The 17,873-nt window shown below is 35.5% G+C and overlaps 1 protein-coding gene across 16 annotated transcripts in view; it reads right to left on the bottom strand.

Moving 5' to 3' along the window:
• The window catches only part of BPTF (bromodomain PHD finger transcription factor), a 156,360-nt gene that overhangs the window by 66,671 nt on the left and 71,816 nt on the right, over positions 1-17,873 (bottom strand). For 10 of the 16 annotated variants that reach the window (XM_036997508.2, XM_036997507.2, XM_036997512.2 and 7 more), the window contains 3 exons: positions 5,982-6,170; positions 1,663-1,850; positions 34-389 (listed from right to left, as the gene is read on the bottom strand). In XM_036997508.2, coding sequence (XP_036853403.2) covers positions 34-389; positions 1,663-1,850; positions 5,982-6,170 — 733 coding nt within the window. The remainder of the gene's footprint in view (positions 1-33; positions 390-1,662; positions 1,851-5,981; positions 6,171-17,873) is intronic. The other 6 variants (XM_036997514.2, XM_036997513.2, XM_036997519.2 and 3 more) reach the window with 2 other exon arrangements.

Consider the following 17,873-nt stretch of genomic DNA (forward strand, 5'->3'; position numbering starts at 1 on the left):
TCACAGCAATAAGTGAACCTTAGTTTCCTTTACCTGTGTGAAGCCCAGTTGGGATGAAGAAAGGATGAAGGGATGTTGTTTTCCAGCTGGGTGATAGTTAGTCTCAGCGTAGATATGGTAAGAACTTTGGACCCATGGACAGAGCCATTCCATTTGAACTCTCCTGCTGGAGTCAGACAGAATTTATGGGCAAGATGCCTTCTCTTATCATGATCTTCTCTGTGCTGGTGCTTATTCAAAGCAAATGAATTGGTGGAGTATTGATTGTGGTAGACACGATATTTCCCTTCTTGACCCAACTTAAAATAATTGTTGATATTTCCTTTCATGACCACTTCCTTTTTCGTGCTCAACCGTGAAATTTCTCCTTGAGAGTTAACTACCAGTACCTGACCAAAAAAATTTAAAAACTCCATTATTCATATCAAATATGTAAATTTTATCAATTGTCTTTCAATAATTTGTATCAAATAAGATACATCTTTATAACTGAACTTTTGAAGTTTATTTAAAGAGATGTTAAATGCTCAAGCTAATTGTTTGTAATTAAACAACCAAGATACGCCTGCAAGAAGAAAACTTCTATTAACTGCTTATATATCAAACATTATTCAGTACTTTCATGTATCTCAAATATACACATGAAACTACATGTGTCAATCATTTACCAATCATTATCTCAATCCTACCATGTACAGGTTAGGGAAAAAGGAGGGCATTATATATATGATACCCCAAAAAATATATTCCTAGAAATAGCTTTTCTTCTGCTCTTTTTATCATTCCAGCTTTAGTATAAGAGCCAATTGATATTTTAAAATAGTGTTTTCAAATAATCGATCCCAATCCTGTAGTAGACTCTGAAATCAATAGTGCGCCTTACTCAGCTTTTTTAAAAAGTGAAAAACAATATAGTAGACTAGACAAGCAAATACCTTCCCACACTGTGAAGTAAAATACTATTTCAGGAAACTTTTCAGGTATGTACTGGGTTGCTAAGGAAAATGTCTAAGTGAAAATGCCTGAAAGCCACTGCCTTAAAGTAGTCCCTATGATGTTCACAAAAGAACATCATGTGTCCTTGCATATTTACCGCACAAATAATTCTCATGTCTGGGCAACACAATTACGGCCTTTAATCTGTCACTATGGCTAGCTGGGGCAGGGACAGAATACTGAGGCCTAGCTTCAATCTTTTTGTTTATAATCAGAGCTGGGATGCTGTTCTGTTCTATATATTATACTGTGCTATCAAGGAGGTAAAAATGCCTATGCTTTAGCTGCAGGGTCACCTAAAATGTTTATAGTTAGAACAAAGTATTGTGTCATCTATGACTCTTCAGTAAAGCCCATCAAAGTAGGTAAGGGCTACTCATTACCACATGTGAAAGAGAAGCCTCTATCTCTTTAAAATTATATATAATAAAAGAAGGAGAACCATATAGTAAGAAAGTACACCACTCACATTTTCACTATTTCTATGCATGGGCTCAAGTTTAGGTATACAACTATACTTATAATACAAACTTCAACACTTTTAATCTTGTTACCCACTACATTCTTTCTTGGATGAGAAAATACAATTCAAAAGTAGGTCGACAAACTTTCTGCTCAAATTATTTTACGTTTCAGAGATTTTTGTTTTAAACAGAAGGAACACACCTCTTTGCCCTCCTTAAATAATTTATTTGCTTCATGGGCTGCGGCTGCCACCTGTTGGCTCTTCAACTGACTGAGTTTGCTGTCTGGATTCCTTAATCTGGTAATAATTCGAGTAGAACCAGATGCTCCTCTTCCAGCTCCAGGGGACTCGCTTATTTCCCCATTAGACTTCTCTGATTTGAAATCACCTGTTACCAAATGAAAAGCCAAAAGTAATTGCTAACAGTAAGTAAATTATATGCAATAATAATACTTTATTTATCCAAAACTCCTATCTGGTGCACATCTAAGATCCAGAAAGTACACAAAGTCCTTGAATAGTCAAAGTAAATGTACTGACTCTTGAGGGGATTTTATTCAAGAGAAAGTATGTCCGAACTTCATTGTGAGTCATTATTATTTTACAGCAAATTCAAACATGCCAGGTTATCTGTTTCAAAGCTCACCTACTAGAAAACAGGAAGGGCTGCTACAAATTTAAAAGTAACAAACATATCAACTCAAAATGCACACTAATAAAATGTTGCCTTCCATATGGATTTCTGTACAAAAGGTAAAATATAATTAATTTTAGAAAGATTTCCACTGACATTCTGCTTAATTATCTAACAGTTTAAGGCTTGTAAATGTAAATGCCAAGTGAATTTTCTTCTGAGGAATTCATCTGTATACAGATAATTACACATGTGAAAATCAACTAACGGGTTTCTTTTTTACATATAGCAAGGGCCTCTCCCATTTTCAGTTAACTTAACTTTAAAAAGTGACAAACTGAACTGCCAAAGAGCAATTTCTACCTTCCCATGAATCTCACTTCCCATGAATTTCTTTACATTCTTAAAGTTATCACATAACTATCCAATTTCCATTGGCCAGACAGCTGAACAAGATCTTTTCCTTTTTTAACATGAAGGTTTTCAAAATTAAGACAGTGTGGCACTGGTAAATGAAAGACCAAATAGAAACTTTACTATATTATGTGTTAAAAAGATAGCATTTTAAGTAGAGAAAAAACTGGGTATCCATTTTGAAAAATATAAAGTTAAGACAGTTTAGTAAACATTTGTTAATTTTATCTCTTCAATACTCCTTTCCTTTGGGAAGATCCTCTCTCTGTTTCAATCATATGATTCTGCCAGGGCTGCGTATCAAGTATCTCGCCCTGTGCAGTGAGCAACATCACCCAGCTTGGCCGGACACGGCAGTCCCAGGACTGGCTGTATGGCCCAAGCCATTCAGCATCTTATCCAATTTTTAAAATCTGAAGTGGAGACAGGGCCTAGCTTTTTGTATTAGTGAGCAGGAAGGGTATGAATTAGAGGCTGGCTACTTTTATGCCACAATATGGAGAAAACTTTTAATAATAAGAGACATAAGCTCATCACAGAGTGGGGATTGGAGGGGATGTGAGAGGAAGACCTATGGTAACCTTACTTGGCTCCCTGGGTCCAATAATGCACCCAAGGCTGTCACTACATCTAGACCAAGTAATCCAGGAAAGGATTTTAAGATTTTTGACCCCAAAACATGGCAATGACTAAACCAAGATGGGTATCTTGTAACCTTCAATGTGTAGTAGGTAGCAAAGCAGTTGGTTAGAGTATTACAGTTTTCTCTTGGGTCTCAGACCACAAGTCTACCCATGCTGCAGTTTTACGACAAGATGATGAACTGCAGTAGCTACTTCCTGGGACCATCCATAAAATCCTACAATAAAGACTTTATAGAAATTGTCTGGTATAGGCTGGACTTCTCAAACGCAGAAATGGCACAGCACTTTTTAAAAGAAGCCCTTCCATTTAGAGCCAATGATCCAAGACTTGAAGGTACAGAGAAAGGGAACAAGGATGACCCATTGCTCAAAGGCCATATTCCACCTATTATAAAGTTGTGAATCACTGCGATGCAGATGCAGCCCTGAGGCAGAGAACAGGGTGGATTACTCTATCCTCTGTAGCTAGCTCAGTGTTTAATGTCAGAAGGCAGAAACCTAGGCAGACTTTATTCACCTGAGGGCTAGAGCTATTGCTCTGCTAATCAGACAAAGTAAAGGGGGGTTACCTTTAGGGACTGTGAGCCAAGTTTCTGGGCATTAGGTACTAGCTAAGTACCCAGGGAATCCATAGGGGGTGCTACTGCCAGGAAAAACTCCAAACCTGCCAAATGGGGATGTATTATATTATTCAAAACTACAGCAATCCCCAGCAACTCATCCCTAAAAAGAGCCAGCAGGAAATAGGCTGCTAAAGCCTCTAGAAGAGGGTCTTCCCATGTCCTTCTCACTTTTCATCCACAACCATCCTCCCGAAAACCAATGGCAGCCAGATTTACAGAACAACACTCTCTACCAGCAGGATAATGAGTGTTACAGGCAGTTAAATTTATAATTTGGTTCATGGATTGTGATATCAAGATAAGCTACATCCAGACCTCATCAAAAATAATACACAACACACAGGAATCCTAGATACAATTACGATCACCAGACGTAATTCTGGGAAACAGTTTTTTCAAAATTTTTCAGTTGTGGATGCATGCAATCTTTGCATCATGTCAATGAGGTGGAAGTAATTTTTATTTTGAATAACATGTGCCTGCTAAATTACCAAAGGGTGGAATTACAGATTTTTATTTTTTCTATTCTTGCAGCATCCCTTTCTTTAGAAAACCATTCCTAACCCACTCCACTCATATACTTTTGCTGGAGCCATCAATCATAATACCTTGCCTGCCCTGGCCTCAGGGGTGGGAACAATATGTCCAAGATAGGCCACTCAAATTCCTTCCTCAAGGACCTTTGATTTGGAGCACGAGTAGGGGCCTTGCCTTTGGGTCACAGACCTGGGGAAGATATGAATACAAACCGCTGATGTCATCTTCCCTGCCACTTGGAAAAAGCCTGTCTGTATTAGGAGAGAATGAAGTTAACACACAAACATACGCAGATCAAAAAAGTGAGAGAGGAACAGAGGAAGACAGAAAGAGTTTTGGGGCTCCAGTTATGCCCAAAGATAGCTGCACTTCCCAATTATATGAGCTAATTAAATTCCCTTTTTACTTAAGCTAGTTTAAGCTGGTTTGGTCACTTGCAACTGAAAAAGTTGTAATTATAACAGCTCATACCATAAACAAACTTATACTCTAGAAGGATTAAAAATCAAGTTATACACATATATGAAATTACTGTAAAATATATGCATATTCTTGGGATAAGGATGGTCTTCCTTAGTAAGACACAAAATCCAGAGAAATCCTAAAGAAAAAGATGGATAAGTTTACATAAAAATGTAGAAATTTCTGTACAAGATAGCAGAAAGAGTTAAAAACAAGCAATGACTATAAAAGTATGGTAAACTCAAAGATTAATAGCCATAATACATAAAGCATTCCTAAAATTCAGTAAGGAAAAAAACCTCAAAACTCAATAAGAAAAAATGAGCAAAAGACATGAATAAGCAATTCATAGGAAGTTCAACAACTGAAGATAAACTCAACCATATTAGTAAGCAGAGATATGCAAACTTTTAAATGAAATACTTTTCACCATTGGCAAAAATACTAATGATGTTGAATTTAGGCAAGAGTATGAAGAAATACATGTTACTTAAATTATGTATGTGATTATATACATATATAGATTAATATAAATCCCTTTTAATGTACAATTAAGCAGTAGCCATCACTATTTGCAAAATGTACCTACCATTTGACCCAGAAATTCCACTTCCTGTTTCTATATTGCCAGAAATACTTGCTTAAGTACATGAGGATACATGTTGAAGATGTTAAAGGCACCACTATTTGTAATAATGAGAAAACTGTTAACAGCCTAAATGTCCACTAATACAGTAAATGAATTATGGTTCATCCATACTATGAAGTACCATGCAGCAGTTAAAAAAAGAACAAATTAAATTTGTAACATGAAAAGATCCCCTACATGTATCACTGAGTAAAAAAACAAGATCCATGACAATCATGCAGAATGATCCCATTTATGTTAAAAAAAAAAAAAACTTTTTGTAAACATACATACATTAACAAAACTGCATGGAGAAAGATACAAAATGTTACACATCAAACTGTTGATGGTGTTTACCTTTGGGAAGGGGAGTGTGAAAAAGATCTGTTTTTTTCCTGTATGCTTCTGTATTCTTTAAACAAAAAAATGAGTGCAAGTGCTATTTGTGTTTAAAATAAATTTTAAAAAAAGGAAAAGTGAATCTCAATCTTTCCACCCCCATCAAACTTTTCTTTTAAAAAAGTTAAAAATTTTAAAAATTAAAAAGCTCGCTTAAATGGATGAAATTTTTTCTTACCTATCTCTTCTTGAATAGAGACAGGTGTAAGAGATTCTCTTTCTCCATTTTCAGGATCATCAGCTGCCTTAGCAGATTCACTCTGGGAAGAATTTAGTTCACTGCTGCTGTTACTGTTTTCCAGATTAGGCTGGATGGAGGTAGTGGTGGCATTAGTGTTACTGCTGTCACATGTCTTGTTAGGTTCTTCTAGAAAAACAGAATATCTGATTTTTAAATTGGAAATCACATAAAAAATAACTAATTGTCAGGAAAGTCATTTGTTTTAGGATTGTATTACAAAGCTAGATTTTAAAAAGAAAAGCTGCTCATATATGAGTAATGCAATATATGAAAATAAATTTGTAAGCAACACCCTATGAACTATTTTTTAAGCCTCCCAGTCTACTAACTCAGACTCGTAATCATGTAAGTGTATAGTACCAGGCAGACAATCTTTCAAATAGATACCCCAGAGCTGAAGAATAACAAAGTGATATAACTGTCCCCAAAACTATAGTTTTTAGATACTGAACTGAAATACATATTCTTACTTTTCAAAAAGTGTTCAAAGAGTACAGAAACAGAATTAAACAGGATTATTTATCTGTAAGATTTTCTACCTGAATTCTATGCTCCCAAATTAACTAGATGGTAATGCCTAAATGATTGTTGATTTTAAGACCAACAGTCACAAGAGTATAGTTCTGGAAGTATATCTAAATGAACATTCCCATAAACTGAAAGCCTAGCAGCTCAGAAATTAACAGCTTTCTTCCCTTATATTTTATTTTGTCACTAATAAGATGCTCTTTAAATCAATCACTTAAAATAAAAAGTAGTTGACAACATATCAGAAAGGCTGTCTCTACTATATAATACACTCCTGAATTTTTTATGAGAAAAACCCAACAACCTGAGAAAAATGGAAAATAAAAAAGGCCACAAAATAAATAAAAATGGCCTTTACACATATGAAAATATGCTTACTTAATACAAAGAGAAATGCAAAAAAAAACTATATAGAATACAAAATGGTGCAAAGGTGACAAAAGGAAACTGATGATACCTAGAAAAATTATACCTGCATTTACTCTGAACCTAGCAACCTCAAGCCAAGAAATCTATCCCAAAATACACTTGACAAAAACACTAAATTACTTACAGCTCCATTCACTGCAGCATTATTTGTAATGACAAGCGACCAGAAACAAACAAAATGTCTGATAATGGGCACCGGTTAAATGAAAGATGGCTGACATAAGGACATACCACACTCTGTGACAGGGATAGAGGAAAATCGTCATAATCTACATCTGAAATGACCTAAAGATTAAATGTAAAAAAGAAAGGTGCAGAACAATACTTATAGTATGCTAATGGCACTTGTGTGGAAAGGGAGAAGAATACAAATTTATAGACATACTTTGTTTTTATTTATCAAAAAATGGAACCAAAAAATAAAAATGCCTACCTATAAAGGGAAAGGAAGGAAATGGTGACTTAGAGGAGGAATGGAAATGAAAATTCTCTAATATATACAGTTACATAGTTTGACTTTATAATCATATAAATATTTTATATTAAAAAAAATTAAAGTTAGCAATACAATCTCTAAAAACTGAAAACAAACTGAAACAAATAAACCTAACTGCATATCCAGTTGTTGTTAAAACCACTCAGAGGGGTAAAAAATTATTTCTAGTAACTTTGGAACACAGTATTTTGATTGTCATCCTTACAATACCATGAACCCTTTGATGCAATATGACATGAAGTGCCCAGCATACCAACAGAAATCTAAGGAAAGAGCTACAAAAAAACTTAAATGCTATTCAGTAACCTTACTGTCAGCTGTAGTATCAGTAATACAAAATTACTGTAATATGTAATTTACTATTATTAATGTACATTAGGATACTAATAATAATTATTATTACAAATGGACATATGTATCTGGAAAAAGCAAATACCTAATTAAGTTATTATTACCAGGAACTAAGGTTTTCCATGTAAGGGAAAAGAGATACAAGGGCACAAACAAAGAAACTAAGTATGCAACCCTCAATCTGAACTTAGAATGTCAGTATGAACCGTTGGTTTTTTTCTTTAAAAAAAAAAATAAATAAATAATATATTTCCTAACACAACCTACCAAAAAAGCCTAGAGGCAGTGAGACCCCAAGAGCAGTACATACTGCTGGGCCCAGAGTGTGGTCTTTAATCATTCACACTAAAAGGAGTCAGGGCTTCTTGGAAGAATGACTGATTCCAGCCAGGTCTGGGGAAGGAAATGTGTAAGATAAGCCTCAGACATCTTAACCTCCCAAAAAGCAAGGAAGTTATCTTATATTACTGGGGTCATGGCAGATGGACTCAAAAGGCAGCATGAAGTAAGTCCTGCTGGTCAATACAAACAAATGAATGACAACTACACTCACTGAAGTAAACTGACCCAGGAGTTCAAACAGATACTTAAAATGAGAAAACCACACCCCTCCCCAAAATTCCACAACTCATGAATCTCCACTGATGTAACTAAACACCAACTCCTGACTCTGCAAATTGGAATTTAAGAGAAGCAAGCATTTATTCCTGCTCTAACAGTATTTCAAGGGATTCAAAAAGTCTCAGTTAATGTGGGTTAATTCTTTATAGAAGAATTCCAGTTTAAAAAAATATAGAAAAAAGGCTAGAATTAGAAACCATCATATTATAACCTACAAATAGCTGATTCTGGAAAGATCATCAATGAATGAGAAGTCAACAGGGAACTTTACACTGTTACGACCTGAACTTGCTGATCGATTTTAGCATTTATAAAGCTAGAACAAGCAGACACCATGAGCCCTTTGATGCAATATGATGTGAAGTGCCCAGCATACAGCTTATGTAGTGCTTTTGCCAAAAATAAACTTAAGCCTTTCAAACAAACTAAACACTAAGAGGAAAGAAACAAGACAAATCCCGAATGTGGGATATTCTAGGAGAATACACCAGAATTCTTCCAACAAGTCAACAGCATGTAAAAGTAAAAAATGTCAGGGAAGGGAAGAGTGCTCTAGACCAAGAGACCCAAGAGATATAAAATCAAATGTCATGTCATATGGGGCTCTTATTTAGATTTATTTCAAACACAGCAAATAAAAATAAAAAAATAAAACTTTTTAAGTGAGGAAGTTTAAATTGACTGAACAGCAGGTAGTATTAAGGAACTGTCTATTTTATTAAAATGACAATGGCACTGTAATTTTGTAAGAAAATGTTCATATTCTTTGAATATGATTATAAGATTGATATAACATGACGTCCGGGATTTGCCTTAAAATACTGCAGTAGGTACTGGCACAAGAACAGACCCATAGACCAGTAGAACAGAATAGAGAGTCCAGATATAAACTCAAGCCTATATGGTCAATTAATATATGATAAAGGAGCCATGGACATACAATGGGGAAATGACAGCCTCTTCAACAGCTATTGTTGGCAAAACTGGACAGCTACATGCACGAAAATGAAACTGGATTATTGTCTAACCCCGTACACAAAAGTAAACTCAAAATGGACCAAAGACCTGAATGTAAGTCATGAAACCAGAAAACTCTTAGAAAAAAATATAGGCAAAAATCTCTTGGATATAAACATGATCAACTTCTTCATGAACATATCTCCCCGGGCAAGGGAAACAAAAGCACAAATGAACAAGTGGGACTATACCAAACTAAAAAGCTTCTGTACAGCAAAGGACACTATCAGTAGAACTAGAAAACATCCTACATACAATATGGGAGAATATATTCATAAATGACATATCTGATAAGGGGTTGAAATCCAAATTACATAGAGAGCTCACAACAAACAAAAAAAAACAGCACCTCAACAAACAAAAGCAAATAAGCCAATTAAAAAATGGGCAGAGGAGCTGAACAGACACTTCTCCAAAGAAGATTCAGATGGCCAACAGGCACATGAAAAGATGCTCCACATTGCTAATCATCAGAGAAATGCAAATTAAAACCACAATGAGATATCACCTCACACCAGTCAGGATGACCAACATCCAAAATACAAACAACAAATGTTGGCGAGGATGTGGAGAAAAGGGAACCCTCCTACACTGCTGCTGGTGGGAATGTAAACTAGTTCAACCACTGTGGAAAGCAGTATGGAGGTTCCTTAAAAAGCTCAAAATAGAAATAACATTTGACCCAGGAATTCCACTTCTAGGAATTTACCCTAAGAATGCAGCAGCCCACTTTCAAAAAGACATATGCACTCCTATGTTTATCGCAGCACTATTCACAATAGCCATGAAATGGAAGCAACCTTAAGTATCCATCAGTAGATGAATGGATAAAGAAGATGTGGTACATATACACAATGGAATATTATTCAGCCATAAGAAGAAAACAAATCCTACCATTTGCAACAACATGGATGGAGCTAGAGGGTATTATGCTCAGTAAAATAAGTCAGGCAGAAAAAGACAAGTATCAAATGATTTCACTTATCTGTGGAGTATAAGAACAAAGAAAAAACTGAAGGAGCAAAACAGCAGTAGACTCACAGAACCCAAGAAGGGACTAACAGTTACGAAGCAGAAAGGGCCTGGGGAGGGTGGGGGGGAAGGGAGGGATAAGGGGGAAAATGGGGCATTATGATTAACACACATAATGTAGGGAGGTGGGGACACGGGAAAGGCAGTATATACAGAGAAGACAAGTAATGATTCTATAGCATCTTACTACACTGATGGACAGTGACTGTAATGGGGTATGTGGGGGGGACTTGATAATGTGGGGAGTCTAGTAACCATAATGTTGTTCAAGTAATTGTACATTAATGATATAAAAAAAATACTGCAGTAGGGAACAACCCAAATTCACATCAACAGGAAAAGGGATAAATAAACTGTGATATAATTACACAAAGTAGTATTATTAGGCAGTTAATATGAAAAGAACTCCAGTAATATACCTCATTATATTAGTAATGTAGGTGAAAGAATTAAGTTCCAAAAGTTATACTTAATAACCCATACTTAACACAATACACTTGCTCCAAAGTTTAAAACAACTAAAAGAGAAGTATGTACTTTTGGCAAATCATGTAAACTCAATGAAGCAAGAGTATGTGAGTTACACATCACTTTGACCTCCAGTTTCAACTGCCTTCATTCTTAAAAATTAGGTTTCCCTTATAAAAAGGAAAGAAGATTGTAGTGAAAACAGGATTCAGGGTGAAAATCACTTCAGGTAGAGGAGAAGGAGGCATGGGCTGGGATTGGGAGATGATTAGATGCAAGTTAGTTTCAAAGCAGTACTTAGCTTTTTATTTTGGGTGAGAGGTTCCTAGGTGTTATGTCTTTAAAGATCATTTTAAGCCTGAATTAATAAATTAAGGGGGACTATGCAATGACCAATGATGAGTACAATTTACCAAGGATTATGACTTATCTAATACTGTACACCTGAACTCAAAGGGGGAAGTAAAACATTTTTAATTTGAGTAAGAAGAAAGAGGGAAAAAAAAGTTTTTTAAAAAGCATGGGTGAAATAAGTATGACAAAAACCTTCATAATTTTTTAGTGTGTAAGCATCATTATACTATTCTCTTAACTTTCATGCATGTTTGAAAATTTTTGTAATACAAAATTTTATATGGAAGACAGAAATGGCAAATTTAAATGACAGCTACAAGCCAGTAATACAATCAACTAAGGTTGGAAAAATGCATATATATGAAAGAAAGGAACTATGTCTCACACAAATAACATCAAATTCCTCACTAACCTTTTCTTTTACAGCAGACCTAGACTGCAGAGTAACTGTCTAAAAATCATCCTCTCAAATAATAACATAGTATATAATGACATCCTCTCATTTATGACCTCAGAGTTCAGAGTGTATTTGTTCACAGAAATATAAGAAAAAGTGATTAGGTTCTAGACCTGTCCAAAAAAACTTTTTTAGCATATAATATACCTACAAGTATGGTTTTAACTAAGAAAACAATTCTAGTATAGAAACTTAAGAGAGCCTAACTAGGTGTGTGATACATATGCAAATACTTTATACAAAGAACTCCATGCTATTAGGGAGACAATGGTACTTCATAAAAGAATACGCCAACAATCCCCTATCCAGATATTCTAATCTAAAAATACCATGAACCCACTACCAGCAAACTGAGTCCAGATTCTATCCATTAAAACTTTCAAGGTGTTAATAAACTGAGGACTACCACAGACTCATACACAGCTTTTTTGTTAATTTGTCCCGTTAATTTGTCTTAAGTAGGAAATAGCTTGCATAGTATTTCCTTTTCACTTTAGAATACTGACTGTTTTTTAAAAATAATTGTTCTAAAAATAACAGCAAACCCACAGAATCTGAGAAGGGACTAGTGGTTACAAAAGGGGAGGGGTGATGGGGAAGGGGTAGGGAGGAAGGGAGAAGGGGATTGAGGGGTATTATGATTAGTACACATGGTGTGTGTGGGGGTCATGGGGAAGACAGTGTTGCACAGAGAAGACAAGTACTGACTCTGTGGCATCTTACAACACTGATGGACAGTGACTGCAATGGGGTGGGGGTGGGGGTGACTCGACATATGGGTGAATGTAGTAACCACACGGTTTTTCATGTGAAACCTTCATAAGAGTGTATATCAATGATACCCTAATAAAAATAAATAGACATTAAAAAAGAAAGAAAATGATAGTGCTCTCTGACAAGACTTTATTATTTCAAGATATAGCTTGAAATAGCCCAAAGAGCCAAAGCAATTCTGAGAAAGAAGAACAAAGCTGGGGGGGTTATGCTCCCTGACTTCAAGCTCTACTACAAAGCCACAGTAATCCAAACAATATGGTACTGGACCAAGAAGAGACTCATAGATCAATGGGACAGAATAGAGAGCCCAGATATAAACCCACACATCTATCGTCAATTAATACCTGATAAAGGAGCCATGGATATACAATGTTGGCGAAACTGGACAGCTACATGTAAGAGAATGAAACTGGATTAGTGTCTAACCCCATACACAAATGTAAACTTGAAATGGATCAAAGACCTGAATGTAAGTCAGGAAACCATAAAACTCTTAGAAGAAAACAGGTAAAAATCTCCTGAATATAAACATGAGCAACTTTTCCTCAACATATCTCCTTGGGCAAGTGAAACAAAATAAAAAATCAACAACTGGGATTATATCAACTAAAAAGCTTCTATACAGCAAAGGACACCAGCAACAGAACAAAAAGGCAACCTACAGTATGGAAGAACAGATTCATATTCTTATCTGATAAGGGGTTAACATCCAAAATACATAAAGAACTCATACACCTCAACACCCAAAAAACAAATAACCTGTTCAAAAAGTGGGTGGAGGACCTGAAATGACACTTCTCCAAAGAAATACAAACGGCCAACAGGCACATGAAAACATGCTCCACATCGCTAATCACAAGGGAAACGTAAATTAAAACCATAGAGATGACTACCTCACATCAGTTAGAATGGCCACTATCCAAAAGACAAAAAATAACAAAGGCTGGTGAGGGTAAGGAGAAATGGGACCCCTCCTACACTGCTGGTGGACTGCAATTGGTGCAACCACTGTAGAAATCAGTATGGAGGTTCCTCAAAAAATGAAAAATAGAAATATCACTTGACCCAGTAACTCCACTCCTAGGAATTAACCCAAAGAAAAAAAATCCCTGATTTTAAAAGATATATGCTCCCCTATGTTTAATGCTGCACTGTTTGCCACGGCCCAGACTTGGACACAACCTAAGTGTCCATCAATAGATGACTGGATAAAGAAGATATATGTGTATGGTACATATACACAATGAAATATTATTCAGCCATAAAAAGAAAAGAAATCTTGTTTGTAACAACATGGATGAATCTAGAGGGTATTATGCTCAGTGAAATATACCAGGTGGAGAAAGGCAAATACTAAATGATTTCACTTATTTGTGGAATATAAAAACAAAGCAAAACAGAAGGAATAAACAAATTAGACTCATAGACACTGAGAGGTGACTAGTGGTTACCAAGGGGAAGGGGAGTAGGAGGGAGGGAGTAGGTGGGGGCGGTGGGAGGGAGGATGTGGGGCATACTGTTGAACAACTGTGATGTACATTTGATTTAAAAAAAAAGATACAGCTTGAAATGATATACATGTATATATATATTTTTTATTTTGGAATCATTAATCTGCAATTACATGAGGAACATTATGTATACTAGACTCCCCCCATCACCAAGTCCCCCCCACAAACCCCATTACAGTCACTGTCCATCAGCATAGTAAGATGCTGCAGAATCACTACTTGTCTTCTCTGTGTTGCACAGCCCTCCCCATGCCCCCACACACATTATACATGCTAATCTTAATGCCCCTTTTCTTTCCCCACCCTCCTTATCCCTCCCTTCCCCCCCACCCTCCCCAGGCCCTTTCTGCTTCGTAACTGTTAGTCCCTTCTTGGGTTCTGTGAGTCTACTGCTGTTTTGCTCCTTCAGTTTTTTCTTTGTTCTTATACTCCACAGATAAGTGAAATCATTTGATACTTGTCTTTTTCTGCCTGACTTATTTTACTGAGCATAATACCCTCTAGCTCCATCCATGTTGTTGCAAATGGTAGGATTTGTTTTCTTCTTATGGCTGAATAATATTCCATTGTGTATATGTACCACATCTTCTTTACCCATTCATCTACTGATGGATACTTAAGGTTGCTTCCATTTCATGGCTATTGTGAATAGTGCTGCGATAAACATAGGAGTGCATATGTCTTTTTGAAAGTGGGCTGCTGCATTCTTAGGGTAAATTCCTAAAGTGGAATTCCTGGCTCAAATGGTATTTCTATTTTGAGCTTTTTAAGGAACCTCCATACTGCTTTCCACAATGGTTGAACTAGTTTACATTCCTACCAGCAGTGTAGGAGGGTTCCCCTTTCTCCACATCCTCGCCAACATGTGCTGTTTGTCTTTTGGATGGCAGCCATTCTTACTGGTGTGAGGTGGTATCTCACTGTGGTTTTAATTTGCATTTCTCTGATGACTAGCGATGTGGAACATCTTTTCATTTGTCTGTTGGCCATCTGAATTTTGTCTTTGGAGAACTGTCTATTCGACTTCTCTGCCCAATTTTTAATTGACTTATTTGCTTTTTGTTTGTTGAGGTGCGTGAGCTCTTTATATATTTTAGATGTCAACCCTTTATCGGATCTGTCATTTATGAATATATTCTCCCATATTGTAGGATGCCTTTTTGTTATCTTGGTGGTGTCCTTTGCTGTACAGAAGCTTTTCAGCTTGATATAGTTCCACTTGTTCATTTTAGCTTTGTTTCCCTTGCCCGGGGAGATATGTTCATGAAGAAGTCACTAATGCTTATGTCCAAGAGATTTTTGCCTATGTTTTCCTCCAAGAGTTTTATGGTTTCATGACTTACATTCAGGTCTTTGATCTGATATACATATATTTTTTAAGAAATTCTAAAGTAGATGCATTTCTAAAGACATTCTGAAACTTGATAATGGGGGGAATCTAGTAACCACACTGTTGCTCATGTAATTGTATATTAATGATACCAAAATAAATAAGTAAATAAATAAGAAGATTCTGAAGATGTATTTCTAAAGAAATTTTCAATTCTCAGATTCCTTTTTAAAATCTTTTTATTCCAGAAAAGATACACAACTGTAAACACTAACTGAGAGAAAACTGTCGTAGCTTAGAAATATTACTAAAGATAAAGGACAATTTACAATGAAAAAGTTAATTCAGCAAAAATATAAAAATTGTGTGTGCTGTTAACACAGCCTTAAACTACATAATGTAAAACTGAAAATAGGAAAGGCAACTCCACAGTAAATAGAAATAATTTAAAAACATCTTTTAGAGAGGTAGAAAAAAGGAGCAAGGAGAGATCTGACCTTTAGAACTAAACCTTTACCTCACTGTCCTATACTGCATCCAACAACTGAACGTACATATCCCTTTTCAAGTGTCATGGGACACTTATCAACATTAACCAAATGTTGAATCTCAACAAATCTTAGAGGAAATAAATCGTCAGGGTTCTGACTATAGAGGGTTAAACTTGAAATCAGTAACAAAAAGATAACTAGAAAATCTCTGAAAGTTTGATTGTTAACCAATATATTTCTAAATGTGCAATGGGTTAAAAAAATCATAATGGAAATTAAAAAATACTTTAAACTGAATGATAAAGACAATATAAGATTTAAAAGTTTGTGGGATGCAGCTACAGAAGTACAGAGAAGAAAACTTGGAGCCTTAACAGCTGACACAGAAAAACTAAAAACTAAAAATTATCAAAGCATCTATCTTACCAAGGTAGGGGAGAAATAACACATTATTTTCTTATAACTTTTGTCTAAATATAGGATAGTTGGCATCAACTAGGATACTCTTCCAGGAGCGCTTTCTTTTTTAATGCAAACAATGATAAAAACTGAAACTTCAAAAGTAGGGGGAAAAAAGCTAAAGGAAAGAACAGTCAAGAAGGTATAAGCAGATTGTGGAAGTGATGTGTTTATGGCAGAGACTGTGGTGTTGGTTCACAGGGGTTTATTTATCTCCAAACTCATCAAGTTGTATACATTAAATAGGTACAGCTTTTTGTATATCAATTATACCCAAAAAAGTGATTTTTTAAAAAAAGCAGAGGGGAATCCATAAAAATGCAAACAAAAGGAAATAATGAAGATATGATCAGAAATAAACTGAAAGAAACACAATCAACAAAACCAGAAATTACTTTGTAAAAAAGACTAATAAAAATTGTTGACAATCTTGCAAGATGATTAGGAGAGACAGATAATCAATTTCTGGAAAAAAAGGAGGGTCCTGAAGACATTAGAAAGGATGTTATTTGCCAATAAAATTTAAAATTTAAATGAAATGGTAATTCCGAGAAAAATGCAACTTACTAAAACTGACGTAAAGAAAACAGAAAATATGAAGAACTGCTATCTACAAAATAAATTAAATCTATAATTAATAACTTTCCCACAATGAAAACTCCAGGACCAGATTGCTTCAGCAAACATTTAAGGAATAAATAACACCAACCCACAGAAACTCTTGCAGACAACAGAAGTGAGAATGTGTCCCAATGCATTTTATGAGGTCAGTACAATCTTGACACCAAAGTCTGACAAGGACATTATCAGAGATGGAAAATTATGAGTATCTCACCCATAAAAGTAGATGTAAAAGTCCTAAACAAAATATCAATAAGCTGGATGCAAAACACGTAAAGGGAAAAACGAATGAAGACACCTCACAACTAAGTTGCATCTACTCCAGGAATATGAGATTGGGTTAACATTTAAATAATCAATGTAGGAATTTTTGTTTGCAGTCAAGATGGAACAGAGGACTGAATTTACCCTACTGTGAAACAAGCACAAACAAAAAAAAGAGACAGCTTAATAGAAAATAAACAAAGGAACCAACAGATTTCAAAGAAGATAGTCAAATGGCCTATATATCCTATATATACATATACATACATGCATACACAGAAAGGTACACACACAAAAAGGTGCTCAACGTCCTTGGTCACCAGGGAACTGCAAGTTCAAATCACAGTAAAGTATCCCTACATTTCTACTGTAACGGCTAAAATAAAGAAAAGGCAGGTGTGGGAATGATTCTGACGTCAAGTGTTGGCAAGGATATAAAGCAGCTAGAACTCTCATACATTGTTAGTGAAATGTAAGCTTGTACAAACCACTCTGGAAAACTGGTTAAAGATGAGAATTTACAAATTAAATGACCCAGGAAATCTACAACTAAGTTTATAACTCTAGAAATGTGCACATGTGAGCATAAAAAACATGTAAAAGAATATTCACAGTAGCGTTAC

The sequence above is a fragment of the Manis javanica genome, chromosome 4 (assembly GCF_040802235.1).
Source record: "Manis javanica isolate MJ-LG chromosome 4, MJ_LKY, whole genome shotgun sequence".
NCBI classification, from domain to species: domain Eukaryota; kingdom Metazoa; phylum Chordata; class Mammalia; order Pholidota; family Manidae; genus Manis; species Manis javanica.